The following is a 22,595-nucleotide window of genomic DNA, read 5'->3' as shown; positions in this document are numbered from 1 at the left end:
AAAACAACGTTGACTGGAAAGAGAAAGGCACGGTTTGTGTTCAAAGCAAAGTTGCTGAAGGAGTGTTTGCTGCAGGGATGATAACTTTAAGGCTAAATCACCATGAATCCTTCAGGTCATGAAGGCAGAAAGCCAAATGTTAGCCCAATGAAAGTGAAGGGTTAGCAAAAAAAAACAAAAAACAAACTCGTTCCAACACAACAATGAGCAATCACCAGAGAGTGTCCACCACCGTTACTCCCGCACCAAGTGTAAAAACAGTCATTATGTGCTTCATCCCTGAAGATGGGATGGTAATTGTGGTATTTTGTACCTGGAAGCTGCCTGCTGATTGGCTCAATCTGTCACGTCCTTACCGGGACAGGAAGACCGCAAGCACGTCCACGTACTCTTTGGGGAAGTAGTCCTGGCTAGCAACGTGCTCCAAGGCGTTTAAGTGGCCGCGAACCACGATCACAGGCTTCACCTTGTCCTCACTCTGGGCCGCCAAGAGGACAGGACAGAGGGGACAGAAAAGAGTGTTGTGAGAAGACAAAAGAAAGATAAGCAGAGAAGAGAAATGTAAAGGAAACAAGGCATCGAGAGTGATGGTGAAGAAATTCACATTTCTGTGCCCTGGCTAACTTTGCTTAAATAAACATACCTTGATAAGTCCAAGCAGCACTAACAAAGTTGATACAAAGTTGCAGCCTTGGAAAGCCGGAGTGGAAAAAGCTTTTCTCAGAAGGGCATCTGTAAGGAAATACGTATTACTTTTTATTACAGACATATGTTCCAACTACTGTCAACAAAAAAACAACAGAAAACATGTGTCTCGTTAGCACGGGCTTTAAACGGATCAAGTGTGGCATTAAAAACAGTTTTAAGTATACTGTACCAAACAACTTCACTAACATCACTCAGCACTCTTGGTGCAGTTGTACCATAGCAGAGAAAACAATTTCAAAAAAGTAGGTACAAAGTAGAAGCTTTAACAGACCACAATGCAATTCCACCTCTGAAAATGTTTTTTTCTTGTTTAATTGGAGACATAAAGGAATTCTGACCTAATTTTTGGAGATTAGATAAAACAGGTTTGTAGTACATCAAAATAAATATGTAAAAAACACAAAATAACTGCAAGACACTGAAAGGCAGAAATCAACTTCACAGCAAGAGCATGTACAACAGCAATGAGATGCGACAAATGTGGACAAAGTGCCTCACCAATGCTGTCCAACACTGCATTCTTAACATCATCATTATCCTCCTTGTACACAGATGCAATCTTGAGGAAGGCTTCAGCTGTTTTTGTCGCATCTGACACATCCACCTAGACACAGAAGGGCAGAAACGTTTACTGAGGCACCCGCTTCATGTACATTCTCAAACAGATGCATCCTTTGTGCGTCCGCATCGAGTAAACATACGGGATACTTTCCGACGAGAAGAAATGTCCGTAACTGTAAAAGTCATTTTTCTTTTAGCCTTTAGTACCTCGCATTAACAGATCAATGAAAGTTTGAGGGCGAAAACTCCAGCTGGAGAGAATGTACTTGTGTGTTTACCTGCTGCTCGATCAGCATCGCTCTCATGGCCCCTAGTTTGAGCAGTTTGTCTGGGGACGGAAAGCTGAGGAAGGAGGAGACATCTGGCGGCCGGGATGCTGCTGCAGGGGTGGACAACTACGAGGGGAGAGAGAAGAAAGACAACTAATATTGTGAATGCTGTCAAACAAACCATGGTTTTACAAGCTTGCACATGGATTTATAATTCATAGTTCATGTTATTTGGTCTTTGGCCCTTTCATTGTAGCACCAAACCTTTATGTATGCACAGGTAATCAAACATGTTTTTTGGGCTTAACTTTTGTTTCAACGCCATCTGACCTTGTTGCCATTGCTTTCTTCTTCCTCCTCTTCTTCCTCCTCCTCTATTTCTTCCTCATCTACATCTTCGTCTTCTTCTTCCTCGTCGTCGTCGTCATCATCGTCGTCGTCATCGTCATCATCATCATCATCATCTTCTTCTGGCTCGCCCTCGTCATCACTGAGGCAAATTAAAAACAGCACGTCAGTGATGACTTTGGGACGAGAATCATTTTTTCCAGTGATTGCGATATTCAACAAAATCACGTGCAAAGTCACCGTGGGGCAGTTTGCGTCAGTTTTTCCAGGCACTGATGTGACACGTCAAGTAAATGTCTCAAACGGAAAAGCAGGAATAAAGAAACGTGAATGCTCTAGTGGCCCCCCATGACCCACAACAGAATAGGAAGGGACAGAGACATGACGTATAGGTTTCAATAGAGCACAGGAGCTTAAGTATGGGGTGATTACCTGAGTGACCCTAGAAGCTCGCCAATGTTCATGTCTTCCATCGCGTCTTTCAGAGCTTTGCAGCCATCCTCTCCGAGACTGTTACCTGAAAATCAAATTATCAAGTTTAGTGAGGCAAGACAAATAAACACAAATCAATCCAAATAGCATCTTAATAGAATAATAGAACAACTTTAAAGCAGACTTTTTTGTACTTTTGTAAAGTAAAGAAAATAAATAATAATAACGTTGATGCGAATTATGTCTTTGCAGGTTTTTTTTTTGGTTTTTTTTACCATTTAGATCCAGTTTCTCCAGCTGGTTCCTGTCCTTCACTGCTTTTGCCACAGTCAAAGCTGCCTCCACCGTAATCTCGCCAAAGGACAGATTGAGTTCCTGTTAACAGGATATTTACCCAGTAGGGAAGGAAAATGTCAAACAAATGCTGAGAAACAGAATAAAGAAATTTTAGTAAGAAATAAGGATAGAAATGAAGTCGTGATTGACAGCTCAGATCAGAGACGGTGTCAGTAGTGCACCATTCATTCACCTTGAGGATTGGTAGTCCCTCTGAGACAGTATCAGCAATAGCTATGGCTCCCGCTGGCCGCACCAGACAGTCACCAAAGTTTATCACTTGGATGCTGCGGAGGTGTTTCAGGGCCTGTGAAGAACCAAGATATTAATTTCTACAGCATCAAAGCCTGAAAGGATAATTATAAGTAGAACTATAGTAAAAATTATGGTAATCGACAAATTGGTGAATGATTCATTTTTTAAACCCCCATCATATAGGAGAAATAACGGAATATGGTAAATACTGCATTTATCGTGGATTGCTTTAAACTACAGGCTTTGTAAGAATCTTTACAGATAATTACTAACTGTATGTAGGAATCAACAGTATATTTTAAACTTGAGGCCTGTGGTGGAATATCTTGTTGTAGAAATATCCTTATTACCGCTTGCATACCAAATCGCCTAAAAACATATTCCTGATAAACGTGGGCCAAAATATTTCCTGGTAATACTGACTTTGAAATGAATAAAGCAAGCCGACGGCAAACTGATGTTCTTCCTGTTTTTGACTTAAAACTTTTAGTAAAATTAACGGTTGTAAATATTGTCATCTCTATGATAGATAGATACTTTATTAGCTACCTTTAGTAGCAGCTTACAGACACAAAAACAACAGGGATGGAAAATATGTACAGCACAGAGAGTATTAATTTAGGAAATTCTATTAAAACAATAGAGAACAGGCAAAAATGCAAAGTATGTTTGTGCAGTGTGCTATATATGAAGTGTAAAAAGTATGTACGTGTAGTGTGGTATATATGAAGTATGGCCTTTTTAATATGTAATGCAGTTTTTATGCATTTAGTTAAAGAGAAGGTGTTTATTAATCAGTTGGGCCTTCATTACTTGTGCGTAAGCACTACGCACAGTTTAAGGCAGTTCTAAATTCAGGTGAGAAAATATTGATGAATCCCAGATTTGTGCGTAAAATGCCATTTTAAGACCGATGCGTGTGCATTGTTTGTGAATGGAGCTCATCGCCTTGCCATTTTATAATCGAACAATATTGGACTCATTTATCTAACAAAGAATAAAGTCGCTGGGATATTGATTCGGGGATTCACTGTAAGAAGCTTGATAAGCATAATTGTCAGTGTTAATTCAAAATGACATTGTACATATACTTAGTACATATTTGTTTTATTTCAGCAATTATTTTGCCACGATGCATTTCCCTTTAAGCAAATGTCCCCTCAGTCGTCAACAGTCATCATACCAATGTCCTCGTACCTGAGCCATGGCGATAGCCCCCTTCTCGGTGAAGGTGTTGTCGTTGAGGTTCAGGATGCGCAGGCCTGCGTTGTGCTGCATGGCTTTGGCCAGAGCTGTCACACCAGGGTGATTGATGCCATTCTGAGGCATGTGAACCTCCTCCAGGCTGCCCATCAGCTTGGAACACAATTATGATAAAAATAAATACATTACACAGCCACAGTAAACTACAGCAGTTTGTAGACTCACAACTTTGAAGAAGTTTCGTCAGGTGGTCAAATAACTGACAACATGAGCTACCGTACATTGATACAAGCTGGTCCGAGATTGTATTCAATCATGCAGTGCTCCAGAAAGACAGGGTGTGGTCAAATCTCCCACATTGGCCATGACATAATGTAGCATGACAATGTGGCACTTTGCTGCGTTTCCCCAGAACAATCTGATGGAGTGCAAAGTTAGTCCTTTATACCTGGAAGGCTTGAGCGAGGGCAGTGGCTCCATCGTTCTCCAGGCGGTTCCTCCCTGCAATAAACACCTTCAGGCCGAGAGGGGTGCCCTCTGCACTGGAGTTTTTATGACACTGGATCAAAGAAGCAGCCAAGATCTGAGGAATCCATCAACACAGATGAGATTTTTTACAGCCATTTCAACAGCCAAGATTCTCTTTTCATTCAAGAAGCCATCAATGAATTAAACATTTTGAAAAAGATGCGTGTCTCTCTCTCTCTCAACACAACACCTGCTTTTCTACCCTCCATTCTTCATATTTAAAATAAATAATTCATAATAATTAAAAGAAACTCTATCAGGACTTTCACATCAACGGACACTTGCACCTACATTTAAGTGGTTAAATTTTGACTTAATCTTCAACTCCATTAATCAGTTAAATTCTGAAATTAGACCATAACAAAACAGTGGCTTGCAGTGGACTGTACGAGTATATTTGATAAGGTGATGTCAGAGTGTATACTAATGGTACCGAACATTGTAGAGAGTAACACGGCGCATGTTAAAAACGTTGCTTACCTTCCCTCCTCCGATGCCCATGCCACAGTTGTTGAGCCGCAACTCCTGCAAAGTGTAGCAGGCTGTGCTCTTGAGCAACCTCTCAATGCCCTTCACCCCATCTGGCCCAAAGGCATTGTCACTGAGGTCCAAAACAGTCAGCTTGGCCCCCGCCAGCATCAGAGCGTCACCCAGTGAGTTCTACAGCACAAGGAGAGAAAAAAGGAAAGAAAGAAACAAGATAAACATCAGAGTACCAAACACAAAGACAACATCGTTACAGCTTTCATGGAAAGTATGCAATATTTTAACACGTTCCGAGTGGAAGCCCAATAATGTTACTTACCAAGGCAGGTGGGATCTCAGAGCGCAGGCGCCCAGTGAACATGTCACTCCAATAACAGCGCTGAAAGTGAGAAAATTAAATGCAGAGTCAGCTGAGAGATAAGCCTGAATATACTCACTGCATTATGTAGAAACTAAAAGTTCAATATTACTTTCATTCGTAGAGCTAAAACAAAAATAACAATTATTTTAACAGAAAAGGAAATGTCAATGTGTCAATAATTAATTAACTAATTTTATTAAGCAAAAATGTCTTTCCTGGTTTCAGGTCATCAAAGAGGAGTATTTGTTGCTTTTCATGCACCATGTGAGGTAAACATAACTATTTTAGTTTTTGGCGGATTGATCAGACAGAAAAAAAAGTGATTTGTTGACACTCTCTTGGGTTTAAGTAAATTTTGATAGGAATTGCTTTTCTATGTTCTGACATTTTATAGACCAGTTTATGTTTATCAAGAAAAAACACCAAAGAAATTCTGGTTACGGTGTCAAAGAAGGGATGATTAAATTATCAGAAAGGTCAAGAACAAAGACTCCAAACCTTAAAATTGCTCTTTGTCTCAAGGGCCTTGGCGATGGCCTTGGCTGCCTCCACCCCATAAGTGTTTCCCTCCAACCTCAGAGCCTGTAAATCCTCAAAGTCCTGGATCTCCTTAACCATCTCCTCCACTGGAGAGTGGAAACAGCGTGAGGGGTTAAAAGTTGAGAAAGAGGGATTGAAGCGTTAATTATGTAAACCCAAGACTTTGGTGTGTTAAAGCAATCAAATGCAGGGCTTCTGCCTGACACTCACCTGACTGGGCATCATCTAGCTTTTTTCCCAGGCCTTTGTAGCTCAGCTCTACTTCCTCTACTCGAGTCTTAGCCAGAGAGTCGGTCAACTGTGCAATATCTGTAGCCATTGGGACACCTATAGGAACAAACACAATTTATTATTTTTTATATTCTGCTTCATAATAACCCTTTGTGTCCAGTGATAAGAGTTGTTTTTTTCTGCACTCATTGCTAATAAGGGATCAAAACACAGACCCCATATAGAAAGTCAAACAGGGACTATGGGATAGGAATTATGGACATTTTGGCTTAAACTGCTTTGTTTTTTCTAGGAAGCTCAGTCCCCCCTTTTCTACTAAACTTCTGAAAGCCATGCTTTCAAAAACATTGTCGCTGCCTAATCCACCCTAAAATAGTATTTTCATTTACAGTACGACATATAGATTAGAGCATATTTTGTGCATTGAATAACATACAGACGGTAAAGATGTATATATAATATAATAATAACCTAATAAATCAGGGGACAAACCCTGGAGCTCCTCGTGTACAATTAACTGTCAGTGTTTTGTGGTCACGTTGATAGGAGACGAGCCACAGACGCTTTTCCCCGTCCACATTATCAAGTTTATAACTGTGTGTGCATATATACATACATATACATACACACACAAATATATGTGTATATACATACACATATATATATATGTGTATACACACACATATATATGTGTATATACATACACATATATATATATATGTGTATACACACACATATATATGTGTATATACATACACACACATATATATGTGTATACACACACATATATATGTGTATATACATACACATATATATGTGTATACACACACATATATATGTGTATATACATACACACACATATATATATATATATATATATATACACACACATACACATATATATACACATACATATATATATATATATATATATATATATATATATATATATCAATACCCACATACATACATACATATATAAATATATATATATATACATATATATATATATATATATATATATATATATATATATATACATACATATATAAATATATATATATACATATATATACACACACACACACAGTGTGTATGTATGTGTGTATTACACACACACATACATACATATATGCACACAGTTATAAACTACAACCAGCTGTCGACTACAACCAGCCGCCGGGTTTTACACACGCGGATACATTTACTAGAGTTGACTGTTGTTTTGGGTTAGACTTCCCCTGCCAGCAGCCGGCGGCTAGCTTTAGCCCAGTGCTAACACACCGACACGGTTTGACGCCGGGGGAGCCGGTTTGTTGACACCGGTCGGTTCATTAACGCATCACGTGCCTGCTGGATAATTGACACACGCAGCGTCATTTCGTCCCGGTGGACTAACTGACGGGGAGTTGTGTAAGTGAGTTAGCTCGGGTGGGTGCCATTAGCTGTTACAGGGGACGTAGCGTGGCTCTCCCTCGGCCTCTGAAATCCGCTGACTAACGCTAAAGTTAAAGTTACACAAACGGAAATCAGTCCGCCGCCGTTCGTCGTTACAGAAACTTTCACCCACAGTTCACACAGACATGCATACCCTCGTTACCGCAACACAGCTGTACTGATTGAATCCAGTCACACGCTCCCGCTCGCTCTTTCCGTTCAAAACTGAATCCAACACGTTACCCGAGCTGACGACCGCAGAGCTGGGGGACACGGGACTTGTAGTTCTCTGAGACTACAACGCGGCGGGGCGCGTTCACGTTCACTTTAACGCCAGTCTCATCAATATCTTGCCAATCCTTCTAAGGTATCTTGCAGGTATGAATATGTTTGTGACATCAAGGAACAATTAAAGAATCATATAATTGATACATTTTGCAAGTATTTATTTTATTTTATTTTATTAAATTACAGTCCACTAAATTGTCTGTCGGCGTATGCTGGGATATCTAAGGGAGTTGAGGTTAAGGAAGCCCAGGATGTGCCACCTAAGGATGTGATAATGGTGATAAGTGAAGAAAGCTGAAAATACATGCAGAAAGTAAGCGTGAGAGCAGGATCCTCTGGATACATGCATAGATTTAAAGTCTATCAGGGTTCCGCCAGGATAATTCAGACGATTCTGCATGTACACAGAACCAAGAACATCATCTGCATCAGTGTCTTGTGGCTTTGTGCCCTGGGGGATTTTACAATATATCAATATATATCAATATATATCAATATATATCAATATATATATCATATATATATATATATATATATATATATATATATATATATATATATATATATCAATATATATATCATATATATATATATATATATATATATATATATATATATATATATATATATATATATATATATATCAATATATATATATATCATATATCAATATATATCTTTATACATACTTTATTTTTAAATACATATTTCTTCAGTTAAACACAAAATTGCATGCTGTACCCTTGAGTGGACATTTAAAAATATCTTTAAAAAACTGAATTAAAATAACTAAAGTTCCAATCTTGTTTTTCATGCCTGAAGAGCAATAAAACACAGGACAAAAAAATCCTGACTGAGGTTTAATCTTAGACATGCATTATTCAAGAGTTAAAGTCATGCATTTATACATTAAAAAAACTTTTTTAATATTATTTGAGGTGCCTTTAACATACCTTCGGTCTTCTCATCCGATTGAGGAATTTTGGTCAGGTCATCTCGTCCCTGAATTTTTCTTTGCACATCACAAAAATATAAAACAAAATAGATTTTGTGTCTGAACCAACTGTAATTGTCATTATTTATCAACACATGCTCACCCTTTCATGTAGGAATGTTTTGTTCTTAAATGACAGGAATATAACAAGTTAATACATTATGTATATAACTATCTTGCAAATGAACCATGAACATTAAATAAACATTATTAAATACGTTTTTATCAACAACCTAGATCAAAGACACAGGTAATGAATATAACTAAATGTATGGTTTAAATACACGTATACTGCCATCTACTGGTAGAAAGGGTAAACCATTTTACTCTGCGTCTCCTCAAAGACTGTGATCTGCGTTCACTCAGGAAACAGCACAATACGATGGAAAATACATGAGTGCTGATCAAAAATGACTTTGATTGAACTATATTACTTGTCTACAATACTTGTATTGCTTTGGCTTTTATTTTGATAGAATCGTACTTACGGTTCGTCTGCCTTCATTCATTCATCTTCATATGTCTTCAAAACAAACAAAAAAACAAAAGAAGGATTTGCAAAAAACTAAATCGGCTCGTAGGTGGGCTCTCCTGGGTGTGCAGGAAGAGGTGCCTGGCAGACTGAGTTCAGGGCTACTAGACCCTGAGTTCATTAAAGGGCCAGCAGAGGTTTGCAGCTGGCTCGTGGATGAACTGGGGCTGCTGGGAATCGAAACTTAACTGCAGGCTATAGTCAGACACGGATCTTCGACGGGTCTCATGCTCCTCGGCTCGCTGTTCACAAGCTCGACCTCTCAGCTGCGGCACGTTTCTGGTCTCGTTGCCATTGGAGACTAAATTACGTTAAACCTACATTTGGTTCAATGATCTTCCTCACTTCCTTCGGTAGGTGTGTCTGAAGTTGGGCCGCACTCGCGCTATGATAGCGAGGAATCCATGCGGCGGCCGGGGTGTTCGCATGTTGTATGTTTGTACATGTATTGAATACGGAATGAACACGAAGCCAGGTTAGGTGAGTGTCTTTGCACGAGGACACGACGGTGGCTGTTTCTTGCTTTCTGCTCCTGAAGGAAGTGTTTCCACCAGCTTCCAGTTCATCGGCACTATCAACACAACATCAGGCGGGTTTGGGCTGCTAAACTCACTTGTGGTCTGTTTGTCTTCCCCCAGATAACGAGCATGGACCCTGCCAGACAGAAACGCAAAGAGGAGATAAAGAACTCTCTGACATTTATACAGTGAGATACAAGTTTTGTTTGTTTGAATGCGACCAATACAGAAAGTGAAACTGTCCATGGCCACGATTGACTCATAACCTCGATAACAGGCTGTCTCGGTGCTTTTCTAAGAGAGTTTACATCTTGTGTTCTAGGTCTTCCCTGGCTTATCCAGAGCCAGAGGGCTACCAGGTACCACCTCTCATTACTAATGCCGTGTTATGTCTGTCTCCACTGTCCCTTCACTCTGGGTTTGTGCACATTATGATCTACAAAAGCAGGGTCATAAGTTACTGAAATCCACATACCCCTCCCTGTGCTCTCTGTTTTGTTTCTCACCTAAATTCCTCTTCCCTTTCTCTCATAACATCTCTTAGTTCATTCCTGGCTGCATGTACAATCAAAGACTCTTCTTCTTCACAGCGATGCTCTTCAGATTATTATCTTAATACTCTCTTGGAAAGAGATACTGGTTGCTGTAATCCTTCCTCTTGTCCGTGGCATTTATTGTCCCTAGAAGATGAATCATACTCACATTTCCTTTAGAGCCACCATGACGTTGATATTCTTTTTTTTTAAGGGACATTTGATGGATTGGCACCAAATATTTTTTTTACAGACATTCATGGTCTACAGATCAATGTAACTCAATGACTGTGGCAATGTGCTCACCTTTTGTGACCTGGTGTATGACTATAAACACTTGCAAAACTAATCACATTCCCATCGGGAATCACTTCAGGGCCGGTTTGAACAGAAAGTATGAGCTGAAAGTTTACAGCAACCATTATGGGGACGTCTACGTTCTTTTGAATATACTTTATTCATGACAGGGCCCAGGGTTTTTTGGGACACACCACTCATGTTTTTTGGCCCCCTTCCAGGACTTCCTTACCCGGTTAGTGTGCAACCTGCTCGATGAGGGCAACGCCTCGTTCAGAGACAGTGACTGGAAGCAGGCGGTGCAAGAGTTCAGTGAAGGCTTGAATGTCTCGGACTATGCTGCAGCAGAGGAAATCCAGATCTCAGAAGCTTTGCTGGAGAGTTTGTACGTCAACCGGGCGGCTGCCTACCACAGCATGGTAAGCTACGGCTGGCACTGTGTGTGATCCTGACACGCCGTGTCCGCTTTGCAAACGCATTGTTTCAGTGAGTGAGTGTGTGCAGCTCAGACAGACACTCAAAGTGTGTCCAGACACATGCAGCTGTGACTACGTCTGCTAAAGCTAGTGACGAAGGCTTCGCCACGCCCAAACCTGATCTGTGCACCAGTCAGTCAGTTGTAGAGCCAGTTAAAAGGGGATCAACCCAAATTAATGACTTACCGCAACTTTTAATCTGTAATATCCAGTAACACACCAGTGGTTAGTCCACTATAGATGCTGCTACATTTCAAAGACCCAATCAAATATGTTTCACTTTAAATTATAGGTAAGATATTATAATGCAGCAGAGGAACGCCATTGTGTAATACAAGGCAGGGGATCGCACCAGCAGCACCAAGGATAGATAAAAGCTGTATGAAGCGGGGGAGACACTTCATCAACAGAAGAGGCACAGGGAGGCTGTTAGCATGAGTTCAAGGGAAGGTTGAGGCATATCTGGGGGAACCCAGGTGTAAATCTTAGAGTAGCATGTTATAGTATAATGCAGGGAGCACAGCAGCATAATTCATAGCTGCATAACATGACAATTACATATTTCTTTCACGATTTAATCCCATTTTTTCTCTCCTTGGGACTGGACTGAAATATCCCAAGAACTATACTATAGATTGACATTCATGTTTGTGCAGACTTTCATGGTCCCCAGAGAATGGGTCCTTAATGACTTTGATGATACCCTGACTTTTGAGCCCTCACTCGTCTGTCAAAGTGTGATTGATAGTTGAATGTCAGCTTTTGGTAACATTGAAATCTGATTCATCCCCTCAGGGATGATTGAAATGACTCTGAAAATCGGGTCGACATTTCAGTTTGTCCAATATTTCGTTTTATCACCAAATTTCAGATGTCTAGTTTTATCCATAGTCTATTTAGCCGATAATCCTAATATTAATATTCAGTTCAACGCTGTAATTGGAAAAAACAAAACCTTTGACCTGCAATCGTCAGCAGAAGTCTCTGATGTATTGCAAGTGACAAAGAATGTTGTTAACAAAGAAGGTGAAAAAACATTCGTTTACATGTCCGTTCAGGCCAAAGTTATCTGTAAATCAGATAATATTAGTAATTTAATCATGGATAATTTTAATAAGACAATGGAAAGAAAAGGTTTTCAGATAAACTTTCTCCACACACATTCCTACACCTAGAAACAGATTTTTTACGAAATAATAAATGTACTATTAACTCTGTATATAACCTTTTTATTAGACTTTTCTGTCCTCACCATCCGTCACATCTGAACTATGAGGCTTCTTATAGAAAACAATGTCAGTCTGACCGTACTCACACGAGTCTTGTGTTGTCATCTCTCTCGTCTCCCACAGGGGGAATATGAGCGAGGCGTGGAGGACTGCGACAGAGCTCTGAAAGTGTGTAAGGAAAGCCGCAGGGCGCTGTACAGGAAGGCACTTTGTTTGAAGGAGCTAAAGAAGTACAAGGAGGCCTACAACTGCACCACCGACTGCTTGCTTTTTACTCACCTGGTAAAGGAAAGGGACAATTGGGAGCGTTGACAGTAATTGGTCTAAGAAATTGGTTTTCAACATTGATTCTGTCCAGACATCCATGATTCTTTCAGGGTAAACCATCATGGATTTGGGGATCCCCTGATTTGTATCTAGGCTTTCCAGCGTGTTGGCAATTGCAATACTTTGGTCTTTGCCTAAAAATGAACGTATTGTTTGTCTGTTTTCACTCTTAACAGGATAAACCGGTGAATGAGCTCGCACAGGAGCTGGCCGTTCACCTGGGACTGAAAAATCGTAAACCATATGTTGGCATGAAGGTTAGTAAAATAATGGAAGTTTTAGATTTTGTTCACTAAAGAATGTCATGAAATAATGGAAAGGGTTTTCTCAGTCTTCAGCTCAGTAATGGTCAGATAAGATGCAGTCTGATGCTGGGCTTGGATAGAATATTGTATCACGTTAAGTTTTTTCATACTGTGAGACCAATGTTATACATTATGACTGGGAAAAAAAAATTCAACTTTGTATTAACCACTGAATTGAATACCTTAACATCTCATTGAGGTTTTTATATGTATATGTACGTAGCAGAGGAAATTCTCTGATTGTTGATTGTGTCATATATTTCATCGTCGGTTGTTGTATCTCTCCCAGGAAGGAGGACTTCTCACGAGGGCTAATGTCTCTAATGGAAACGTGACTACTCAAGCCATCATGGTAAGTTCAATATTTTCTATATCTTCACCACCAAATTTAAAACTTTAAAGATTACAAATCATAATATTTATGAACAAAAACATTTTTGTTTAAAAGATATTCAGCATTATTGATGCATACTTACAGATGTTTTTTTGTCGAGCCTTTACTCATACTCTTGTCTTACGTTTGTGTTTTTTTGCGCTTGATTTGACTACAAATGCTTTTTTTAATCCTTTTCACTTTCAGGTCTCTGGTGCTCATATCGGAAATGGTATGAATCCTCTGAGTGGCCTTGCACCAGGTGTGAATTTTATTTTATTTTATCTGTGTGTTTAGCTTAGCTTATTGCATTGGGATGCTGCTAGTATGACAAAAAAATTTCTCCTTGGAGATTAATAAAGTACTTTTCATTCATTTCATTTTCATTTCATTCATTCATTCATTCATTCATTTCAATTATTGTCTTTGACTTGTTCAGAATTGTGTCTGCTTAACATTACAGGCAATGTGTATGTCTCCACTTATGTTTTCCTTGATAAAGGTCTTGCAATATGTGTAAGAAAATACCCACAAAAAAATCCCTATTGCTTCTCTTTAGTCAGTTTTCCCAGCATGCCTCAGTCCTCCATTCACTCCCCAGCTCCCAGCTGCCACCAACCTGCTGTCTCTTCAGTTCCTGACATCGTGGACACTTGTGAGGACTTCGAGCTGATGGGAGATGATTTGGACAGCCTGCTCGACGGCTTCTCTCAAGAGCCAACTGAGGTGAAGTCTGTGTTTGTGCTGCGTTTGTCTTCGCAGACTAGGAAACTAACTTTTGTTAGTTGGATGATTATTACTAAGATGGAAGAGCATGTAATAATACATTACTATTGTCCAATTCTTTAAAGTTTTGGGAATGACATGTCTTGTCAAAAAGCCTCCTCTTTTCAAAGAAACTTATTTTTTCACGTTTTAGCTTATTTACAACACCGTGCATTCTTTTGATTCCAGTGCAGTAAAAGTATTTTTACACCCTGTCCCATTTCCCATTTTTTTTTCTTCATCCATCTTCACTCCAGTTTCTTCCTCCATGTTTTCCAGAACCCCACCCAGGAAACATTCCCAATCCCACACCAGACTTCCACCTGCGATCGTACAGTCTCCTCTGTCCTGCCCGCCCCAACACCCCAGCTGCCCCCGGCCTTCTTCAGCTCGGCCGTCAACCAACTCAACTCCTTGGACTCCTTTGCAGGTGGTGGGTGCAGCACCAGAGCTGGAACACTGAATGCCCTCGACGACCTCTTGACCTCTGGCCTTGGCGGTGGCACTGGTGCTACAATCTTAGCACTGACCTCCGAGTCACTAGATGGCCTTGATTCCCTGGATGACTTCTTGGATACGACTCCAAGTGCAGCTGGAAGTAACGACAACACCGAAGTTGACGCAAGGGAAAAGTCCCTTGATGATTTGCTGGAGGAGCTGCATCCTCTGGAGACTGTCTCCGATCCAGGTGGTCAGAGTGGTGAAGTCCCTAAAACGGGTGTGAAAGCATTGGTCGGGCTCGACTCCCTTGATGCCCTGGACTCGTTTTCCTCAATGGAAGGTGTTGTGGCAGCTTTGCCAGCGATGTCTATGGGGTCAACAGGCCTGGACACGCTCTACGATTTCAGCTCAACTGGTGATTAGGATTTCTTTGTGACTCATCATATTATTGGCAAAGCAGGACGCCTCTTCTTTCAGAGGTCATCATGACATCAAGTAGTCGATCAATCGAAGTGTGGTGATAGTTTTTGGATGACATTGTTTAATTTGAAGGACTTACAAAGAGAACGCGCACAGTGACAAATGAAATGATTGTTTACACACTAAAAAAAACTACAAAATGTGCACGCATTATTAGTGATGTGTTTCCTGTTATTACTCCTCAGGTATCACAGGCTTTCAAACGGCTAGAGCTCCAGTAATGCGATCTCCAAAGAAAAACTACAAAGTAAGACTTGATTACCCGGCTTGTGTTACCAGGTCTTTGGTTGTCTGTTTTGTTCGCGTGAACTGAAATCTTATTCTTGCAACAAAGGAGACGAATAACCCGGCGCTGTTTGCGGCCTCCAACCCGCTGTCCTCCACTCATGAGTTCCTGCAGGCCTGCTCTGCCTGTTTTCCTCGGAAAGGTGCGTCAGCAGTACAAAACTGTCTCTAACATTTTTAGTGGAGCAAGAAACCACAAAGATCCTGCTGCTGGTGATGATTTTACCATTCTTTTTTAATATTCTCTGTTTTGAGCATGAGGAAAGATTTGGTCTGCGTCCTGAAGTCCTTCTTTTAACATAATTAGGAATACAAAGTTTTGTTATGAGGTGGATGTACCAAAATGCTTGGTGCCTCCTACTTTGTTTTTGTTCTATTTAAAATCCTCCACTTCCACTTAAAAATAACCCTCCCCCGTTTTGTTCTCAGGTCAAAGCATATATACATTTGTTCACAAGCCAGACCTGGTCCACAGCTGTCAGCGAGACATTCTGTTATGTAGACTCAAGGCAGGTTGTCCTACGGAGTGGACCAGAGTACGACAGATTCCCAAGTGGAGTTCCTTCAGTGGGCCGTTTGTTCTCTGCAGAGGTAAGAAACTCGATATTAAATGGATGTCTTCTGTTGAATATGTTGGCGTTCACTGTTCATTGCTTGTTATCGTAGCAAAAACATATTTGCGTAATGCACATTGTGTGTTTTAGTGTGGCTGACAATAATACAATTACAGTATGTTTGCATAAAACACTAATCGGGCATGAAATTAAAGGAAGGCATTAGTCGTCTTGTCTAAATTGACTTATGTTCAAAAGTAGCTACACAGTTCCTTCAAAGACAGCCAGAGACAAAAATCAGGGTTCCCATTCGTCCTTGAAAAGACATAAATAATGCGAGAAAAAGTCTGAACAAATCTTGTTTAGCTGTGAATTTGTATTGTTGGAGAGTTGGAAAACAGTGAATGGAAAGCCGACGTCCAAACAATGAGTTGACCAGCTCAAAACTGGTGAATGGTGCTTTTTCACTTACCGAGCATTATCTCTTCAAATGAAAAGCTGCATTATTGTCAAGGTAAAATGGACCATGACATGTTTGACTTTTGTAGATGTTTTTGTGTTGAACAAGTAGATTCCATTTCCAGACTTCTGGAATGGAAAGAGAGGAGTTGACCGTCAGGATGTCAGACTTGGGGTAGAGGTCACACATCCCGTTGTATTTTATGGCCTCTGGTCTAATCTCGAGAAGGGAATTTATAGTCCCTCTCATTTGTTGACCTGGCTCTCTGTGCTCTGCACAAAGGGCAGTGTGTCAATAGATCCAAAGTAGTAGTTAAGTAGTACAAAAGATTTTAGTCATTTTAGCCGCAATGCACGATGGATGGTGATATCCATCTGCCACCTAATTCTCTCTCTGACGGTTGGTGTGTGTGTGTGTGTGTGTGTGTCTGTGTCTGTGTGTGTGTGTGCGTGTGTGTGTGTGTGTGTGTGTGTCTGTGTGTGTGTCTGTGTGTCTGTCTCTCTCCCACATCGGGGCATGTTGGCGGTAGAGAGGTTCAGGTCAGTTCGACAAGGCCCTTAGTGTTGTAAATTTAACATTTGTCTCTCTCTTTTCCATTAGTTCACTATTAGTCTTCGCAGGGCTGTTTCCCAGCTCTGATATCATAGATCAGATCACAATGTCAAATTGTCCTCACACATGAGTAATTAACCCGACTTTACTGTCAACCAAGACCGAGGATGTGCGGCAGAATGAGCTCTGTATTTTCTTTCATGTCAGAGCTGCTGAAGTCCGGTGATTTGGGTATGTGCAAGTTCGGCGAAAATTGCACGTTTGCCTACAACCAGCTGGAGGTTGACGTCTGGACGGAGGAGCGGAGGGGGACGTTGGACCGAAACCTGATGTTTGACACTTCAGGTTTAAAACTGGACCCTGTAAACAGCATCATCCGCCTTCTGCGGGAGGACAAGGGCATGTTCATGTTCCTCTGTCAGGTTAGTGCTCTCCCACTGTTTTAGAATCAGAATAATAATTATAATTATACAAACACAGTTTCTAATGTTGAGTCATGTTTATTTTGCTTTATAATTTATATATATATATATATATATTGGGGCTGGGCAAAGTAAAAAAAAAATTAACCGATTAATCACATGATTTCTCAGCGATTAATTGCTTTGTGTCAAATTCAATAATGAAGTCAGGATCAGTGTCGGCTTTTGGCATGCGTGATTAATTTTCAATTTGGATGCGGAGACTGCAGCGCGAGGCTCCTGTGAGACTGACCGCCTGTGGGCGCTTTGTGAGGCTGGGCGAGCGCACGTACATAAATCGCTTTCAACGTAAAAGCAGTGACCTTGTATTGCATTTATGGCGTGCGTCTTATTTATTTTTCATTTTTGATTGACCTCACGCGGGCCCGTGGGTCGTATGATGCCCAGGTCTGAACTACGGCGTCTGGGAGAGATTTAAAGTGCAGGGCAACAGTGAAGATTGCTGCGTTAATGTGCCCAGCCCTAACCTGAGAAATGCCGGTGTTTGTTCTGTCCGTGAAGCATGCATGTTCCACGACACACTGCTGTATCAATGAGTTTAATCTTCATATGTGTCTTGAAACATTCATACAGCTATTTGTTGTATCATAGTAGATATATTCATTAATATTGCGTTAAGGCTGCCATCTTTTAATATCCACACGTACTGTTTTTCTTTGTTTCTTTCTTGTCCTGTATTTTCTGTCTCAAGGAATGCTTTGACAGTAAACCTAGAATCATCAGTAAGCGCTGTCGAAGCGATCACACCATCTGCTCTAACCTGGATGCTCGCCACACCTTCGATGCCAATAAGTGAGCGTGTTTACAACATATGTGCCACTGAGAGTCCTTGTTCCCTCTCTCATTTCATTCCCATACGGCAACTCTTTACTTCTTGCGTCTTTCTCTCTAACGTAAACACGTTTTAAATTTCTCACATCTTTGCTCATCAGATGCTTGGCGTTTGTGGTGCAGACCCTCAACGTCAACTACAAAAAGGTCCGACCGCTGAGCTTCCTGTGCCACTTGGATTTGTGCCGTCAAGCCATCCGGTACGGCTGCCAGAGAGACGACAGCTGCTATTTTGCCCACTCTGTCATAGAGCTGAAAACCTGGAGGGTGCAGCATGACACAGGTGCGGTTTACCAGACGCGTGCGTGTGCGTGCGTGTGTGCGTGCGTGCGTGCGTGCGTGCGTGCGTGCGTGCGTGCGTGCGTGCGTGCGTGCGTGCGTGCGTGCGTGCGTGCGTGTGTGTGTGTATGTGTATATATATATATATATATATATGTGTATATATATATATATGACTCGAAAGTCTTTTTAATTTTGTTTGTCCACTTGAAAAAGGACACCAATGTGACATCGCTGTAATGTTTCTCTTAAAATGAGCAATGTGCTTGTGTTATTTTCAGGTGTCAGCCCCGATGAGATTGTGAAAATATCGACAAAATACAGCGACAATCAGGAGCAAAATTTAAGCAAATATAAAGGAAAAAGAGTAAGAAACCATTTTGATTCTTTGTTTTGTTAATTAAAACAACATAACTTTTATAAGTTTGTTGTTGATCACCCAGTCCAGCATCCTCTGTTTGTTCTTTCTTTTCTAAATGAGCCTACATGTTGAAGCTGTGACACCGCCTCACTGCTGGTCTTCTGAATGACTGTAATTGTTCTCAACTTTTGTAATTTACATAGTTTTCCATGTAATAGCTGTCAAACTTATTATATTAATTTATCAAAATTCTGTGTAATTATTGGCTTATATAAACACTTTTTGGGGGGGAAGGATCTCAGAGATTAATTGTATTAATTGTAGGCTGTTGAGGAAAGGTCAAACGAATACTACTCTTGTCTTTATTCTGATTTCATTTTAAGCAGCTGTCTCCTGGAGGCGATTGGAGCAAACCAAGAGGATCAGGATTTGGGAAGAGTCTGAACATGAAGATGAAGTTTTCCTGTGCTCAGTGCTTGCGAGACGGCCTGATCCGTGAACCAGACAAAGCTCTGAAGCACTGCACTGCAAAGGCCAGGCACACGTGAGGAAAAGAATAAATAGAAAATGATCACAACTCCTATGCAAGTTTTATGGAACGTATTCAAATATTTCTCTACTGTATTGTATATCAGAATATTCTCTTCCTATAAGCACGTAAATGTATGTAGGTTGCACGCTTGTGCGCTCAGCTGGCTCGATCAAAGAATGGAATGAGACGCCGAAGAAGGGCTACAAACTCACTCTTGGGTTAAACTGCAATACAGTCCATATTTATTTTTTACAACGATATATAGAAAAAGGATTACAGCTAAAAGCGCAGCACTCAAAGACAGAAATTAAAAACTGAATCTTGTGATACATCTGCCAAGCATCGATTGAATGTTCGAGTATACTTTAAAATATATGCACTCTTTCGCAAGGTGGACGACTGTCTCTATTGGACGGTTATACATAAACCTGAGCATTATGATGCATTTCAAAAAGTATTTAATACATTGCATCACTGGATGTGAGTCGTTGCAAACTATTAGTTCTGCTTTTTTATCTTTGGTTCTGCATAGCCGGCACTTTACTGTGTGACTTACTGGGCCCTATGAGTCACAGTTAAAGTTCATTTGTTTTTGTTTTTATCTTCATGTGTATTGTTTTGTCTATCTGGTGAGTTTGAATCACCTTCAATTAAATTATAGACTAGGGCATTACATCTAAAATGTATTCAAATTAAATTGCATGTCTTCCAACAGTATAAGTACATACATGTCATATTGTAATAGATTTTAGATAGATGTTTTATATCCGCCAGATTTCTTTATTCAGCCTGCTTAAAATAAAAGCTGAAGGTTAGATGTTAGAATGTTAAATCACAGATGATCATGATGATTCATCAGCGTTCCAGCTCTTTTTCTGTGTCAATTTCAGCCTCTGTCCTCTTCCTGTCTCGTCACCTTCAGGTGGACTAAAGAGAGATGGGTACTGCTGGTCAGGTCCTCGGAGAGAAGTAAATGGATTCAGGTCCGACCGCTGCCACATGCCAAGAACTTCCCTATGCATTATGATGTAGGTTTGCCTCCGCTACACTGATGCACTTTAAAAGCAGTTTCAATCAAGGGCTTCGATCCATCAAAGACATTCTCACATCGAGTCGACATCGCTTTTTGTGTTTGTTATATTTTGTACGCCGGTGCTTTTAACATTGAAAGCTGTATGTTTGCCTGTTGGGTTGTCTGATAAAGGTTTGTATTGCACTTTGCTCTATGTGAATAACAGCATTACGTTTTCTCCTGGCAGATATGCACCCAGATTTTGAAGAAAGGAAAATGTAACTTCACAGGGAACTGCACCTTTGCGCACAGCCAAGAGGAGAGGGAGATGTGGACGTATATGAAGAATAATGACTGTGAGTTATTAGAATAGTGCAATATGGCACTGATTTAGCAACCTAAGATACCATCTTTTTTTTATTACACATTCCTCTCCCTTGTGCAACATTCCCTTACCCACAATGCAACTCACTCACTGAAAGTCTAGTCAGAGATGTGTTATCTAGATTTAGAAATCTAGAAGAAAACCTTTAACCTCATGTGACAGACTTGTCATTTGTGCCTGCAGTGCGGGAAATGCAGCAGATATACGACATGTGGCTGTCATTAACCGCCCAAAACCGGCAAGCAGATGGAGCAATGCTCACCCAGCCGGTCCCAGAGGAGAGATATATCGTCATGCCGACTGACTATGCTGAACCAATGGTTTGTTTCAGTTCAGTAAAGTCAAAGACCAAAAACAACTGCACCAAACTAAAACAAACACATGGCATTTCCTAACTATGGATCTGTAAGAAAAAGATGACGATGAGGCTCTTAAATGTTATAATTTTTTTAGAATGGCTTCCACTGTCGCCTGTGTGGTAAACACAGTAACGGTGACCGGCAGTGGCAGCAGCACATCTCCACTGAGAAACACAAGGACCGGGTGTTCAGCTGTGAGGGAGAGGACGAAGCTCTGACGTGGAGCTACCGCTTCCCCGGTCCATGCTTTGAACTCTGCCACAAGTGAGACCTTTTCTTGCATCAGGATTTGAAGTGTTTGCTTTGCTGACACCATATCTTTAGACGAATGCATTGTGTGTTAACAGCTGGTTTTTCAAGACGTTACTGTTTGACAGGTTTGACGGCGACTGTCCCGATGGTGTGAGCTGCGACTACGCCCACAGCTTAGAGGAGCTGCAGGAGTGGACGGAGAGACGAGATTTCCTGAGACAGAAGCTGGCCAAAGCCAGGGAAGACATGCTCGTCATGCCTGATGAGCATGACTTTGGGAAGTTTAACTTTCTACTTCAGGACTGAGAAGATTTTTATTTTTCACTTTCTGAGCCATTAACTGCCAAACGAGCATTTCAGTTAACTAAGATTATGGTCAAATCATGACGATGATCAAATGTGATGTGTTCAAACTAGCAGTATGTTCAACATACTCCTTACTCTTAATATTTTAATTTCCTCTTAGTGTATGAAACATTTTCAGAGCCACTTTTTGCTCGTGGCTGTTCAGCTAAAACATCAGTACAAAAAAAAAGATACTCTTTGCTGTGGAAGTACTTTGTGTTGGTGCCACTTTGAAAAACACAGCAGATACAAAGACATACCGCCCATCACAAAGTCACAAAATATACCATTCATGCAGATGTTTAAATGTTGTTTACTTGTTCTGAATTGTTGAAATTATTTTCTATTCTGTTTGTGTCAGTTTATTTTAACAGGGATTTTTTTTAATGTGTCTCATTTATTCCACTATCACAAAGAGGGAGGATGTTCAAGGCCTCGACTGGGCGTTAAAATACTCTCCACTAAAGATTTTCTTTATAAAAAGTCCTCATAAAAGTCGTCACGTTCTCTTCTGATTTGTACTTTAGCAAAGATATATTTGTTTTTGGTATGTTCTTGTTTTAAAAAAAAATCTGATTATTATCATGATACTTAACAGTTTTGCTCATATTTAAGTAAATAAAAACTGTTCTCCTGTTCATAAACCTGTGAAC

At 40.5% G+C, this 22,595-nt stretch overlaps 2 protein-coding genes across 8 annotated transcripts in view; one reads left to right on the top strand and one right to left on the bottom strand.

Annotated features, from left to right (window-relative positions):
- The window catches only part of LOC137786393 (ran GTPase-activating protein 1-like), an 11,250-nt gene extending 1,387 nt beyond the window's left edge, over positions 1 to 9,863 (bottom strand). The window contains exons 1-16 of one of the 4 annotated variants that reach the window (XM_068578259.1): positions 9,466 to 9,863; positions 8,937 to 8,995; positions 6,238 to 6,354; positions 5,986 to 6,113; positions 5,446 to 5,505; positions 5,121 to 5,300; positions 4,561 to 4,695; positions 4,107 to 4,265; positions 2,848 to 2,961; positions 2,594 to 2,693; positions 2,319 to 2,403; positions 1,869 to 2,028; positions 1,548 to 1,664; positions 1,207 to 1,312; positions 644 to 732; positions 357 to 478 (exon numbers count right to left, since the gene is read on the bottom strand). In XM_068578259.1, the coding sequence (XP_068434360.1) occupies positions 357 to 478; positions 644 to 732; positions 1,207 to 1,312; positions 1,548 to 1,664; positions 1,869 to 2,028; positions 2,319 to 2,403; positions 2,594 to 2,693; positions 2,848 to 2,961; positions 4,107 to 4,265; positions 4,561 to 4,695; positions 5,121 to 5,300; positions 5,446 to 5,505; positions 5,986 to 6,113; positions 6,238 to 6,354; positions 8,937 to 8,995; positions 9,466 to 9,482 (1,748 nt within the window). In that variant the 5' untranslated portion in view covers positions 9,483 to 9,863. Of the gene's footprint in view, positions 1 to 313; positions 479 to 643; positions 733 to 1,206; positions 1,313 to 1,547; positions 1,665 to 1,868; positions 2,029 to 2,318; positions 2,404 to 2,593; positions 2,694 to 2,847; positions 2,962 to 4,106; positions 4,266 to 4,560; positions 4,696 to 5,120; positions 5,301 to 5,445; positions 5,506 to 5,985; positions 6,114 to 6,237; positions 6,355 to 7,849; positions 7,986 to 8,936; positions 8,996 to 9,465 lie in introns of those variants that run through there. The other 3 variants (XM_068578260.1, XM_068578262.1, XM_068578261.1) reach the window with 3 other exon arrangements.
- LOC137786392 (zinc finger CCCH domain-containing protein 7B-like) lies at positions 9,632 to 22,523 on the top strand. Of its 4 annotated transcripts, none has more exons than XM_068578255.1 (23): positions 9,632 to 9,862; positions 10,148 to 10,215; positions 10,350 to 10,386; positions 11,079 to 11,276; positions 12,686 to 12,844; positions 13,066 to 13,146; positions 13,484 to 13,546; positions 13,775 to 13,829; positions 14,127 to 14,293; positions 14,612 to 15,188; positions 15,439 to 15,500; positions 15,588 to 15,681; positions 15,968 to 16,129; positions 17,312 to 17,526; positions 18,278 to 18,378; positions 18,519 to 18,700; positions 18,978 to 19,063; positions 19,441 to 19,601; positions 20,512 to 20,617; positions 20,849 to 20,957; positions 21,170 to 21,306; positions 21,440 to 21,609; positions 21,723 to 22,523. In XM_068578255.1, the coding sequence occupies exons 2-23, from the start codon at positions 10,157 to 10,159 to the stop codon at positions 21,901 to 21,903; spliced, it is 3,162 nt and encodes a 1,053-aa protein (XP_068434356.1). In that variant the 5' UTR covers positions 9,632 to 9,862; positions 10,148 to 10,156; the 3' UTR covers positions 21,904 to 22,523. The 4 variants fall into 4 exon arrangements, with proteins under 4 accessions (XP_068434356.1, XP_068434359.1, XP_068434358.1 ...); XM_068578258.1 differs by having other exon boundaries at positions 9,633 to 9,862; positions 14,169 to 14,293; positions 21,723 to 22,522; XM_068578257.1 differs by having other exon boundaries at positions 9,633 to 9,862; positions 19,444 to 19,601; positions 21,723 to 22,521.
- The last annotated feature ends 72 nt before the right edge of the window (positions 22,524 to 22,595 follow it).

The sequence above is a fragment of the Clinocottus analis genome, unplaced genomic scaffold, assembly GCF_023055335.1.
Source record: "Clinocottus analis isolate CAN_PGR_092001 unplaced genomic scaffold, fCliAna1.0.p SCAF_16, whole genome shotgun sequence".
NCBI classification, from domain to species: Eukaryota; Metazoa; Chordata; class Actinopteri; order Perciformes; family Cottidae; genus Clinocottus; species Clinocottus analis.
Note: the sequence above shows the minus strand (reverse complement) of the source record. Positions and strands in the feature narration are given on the sequence as shown.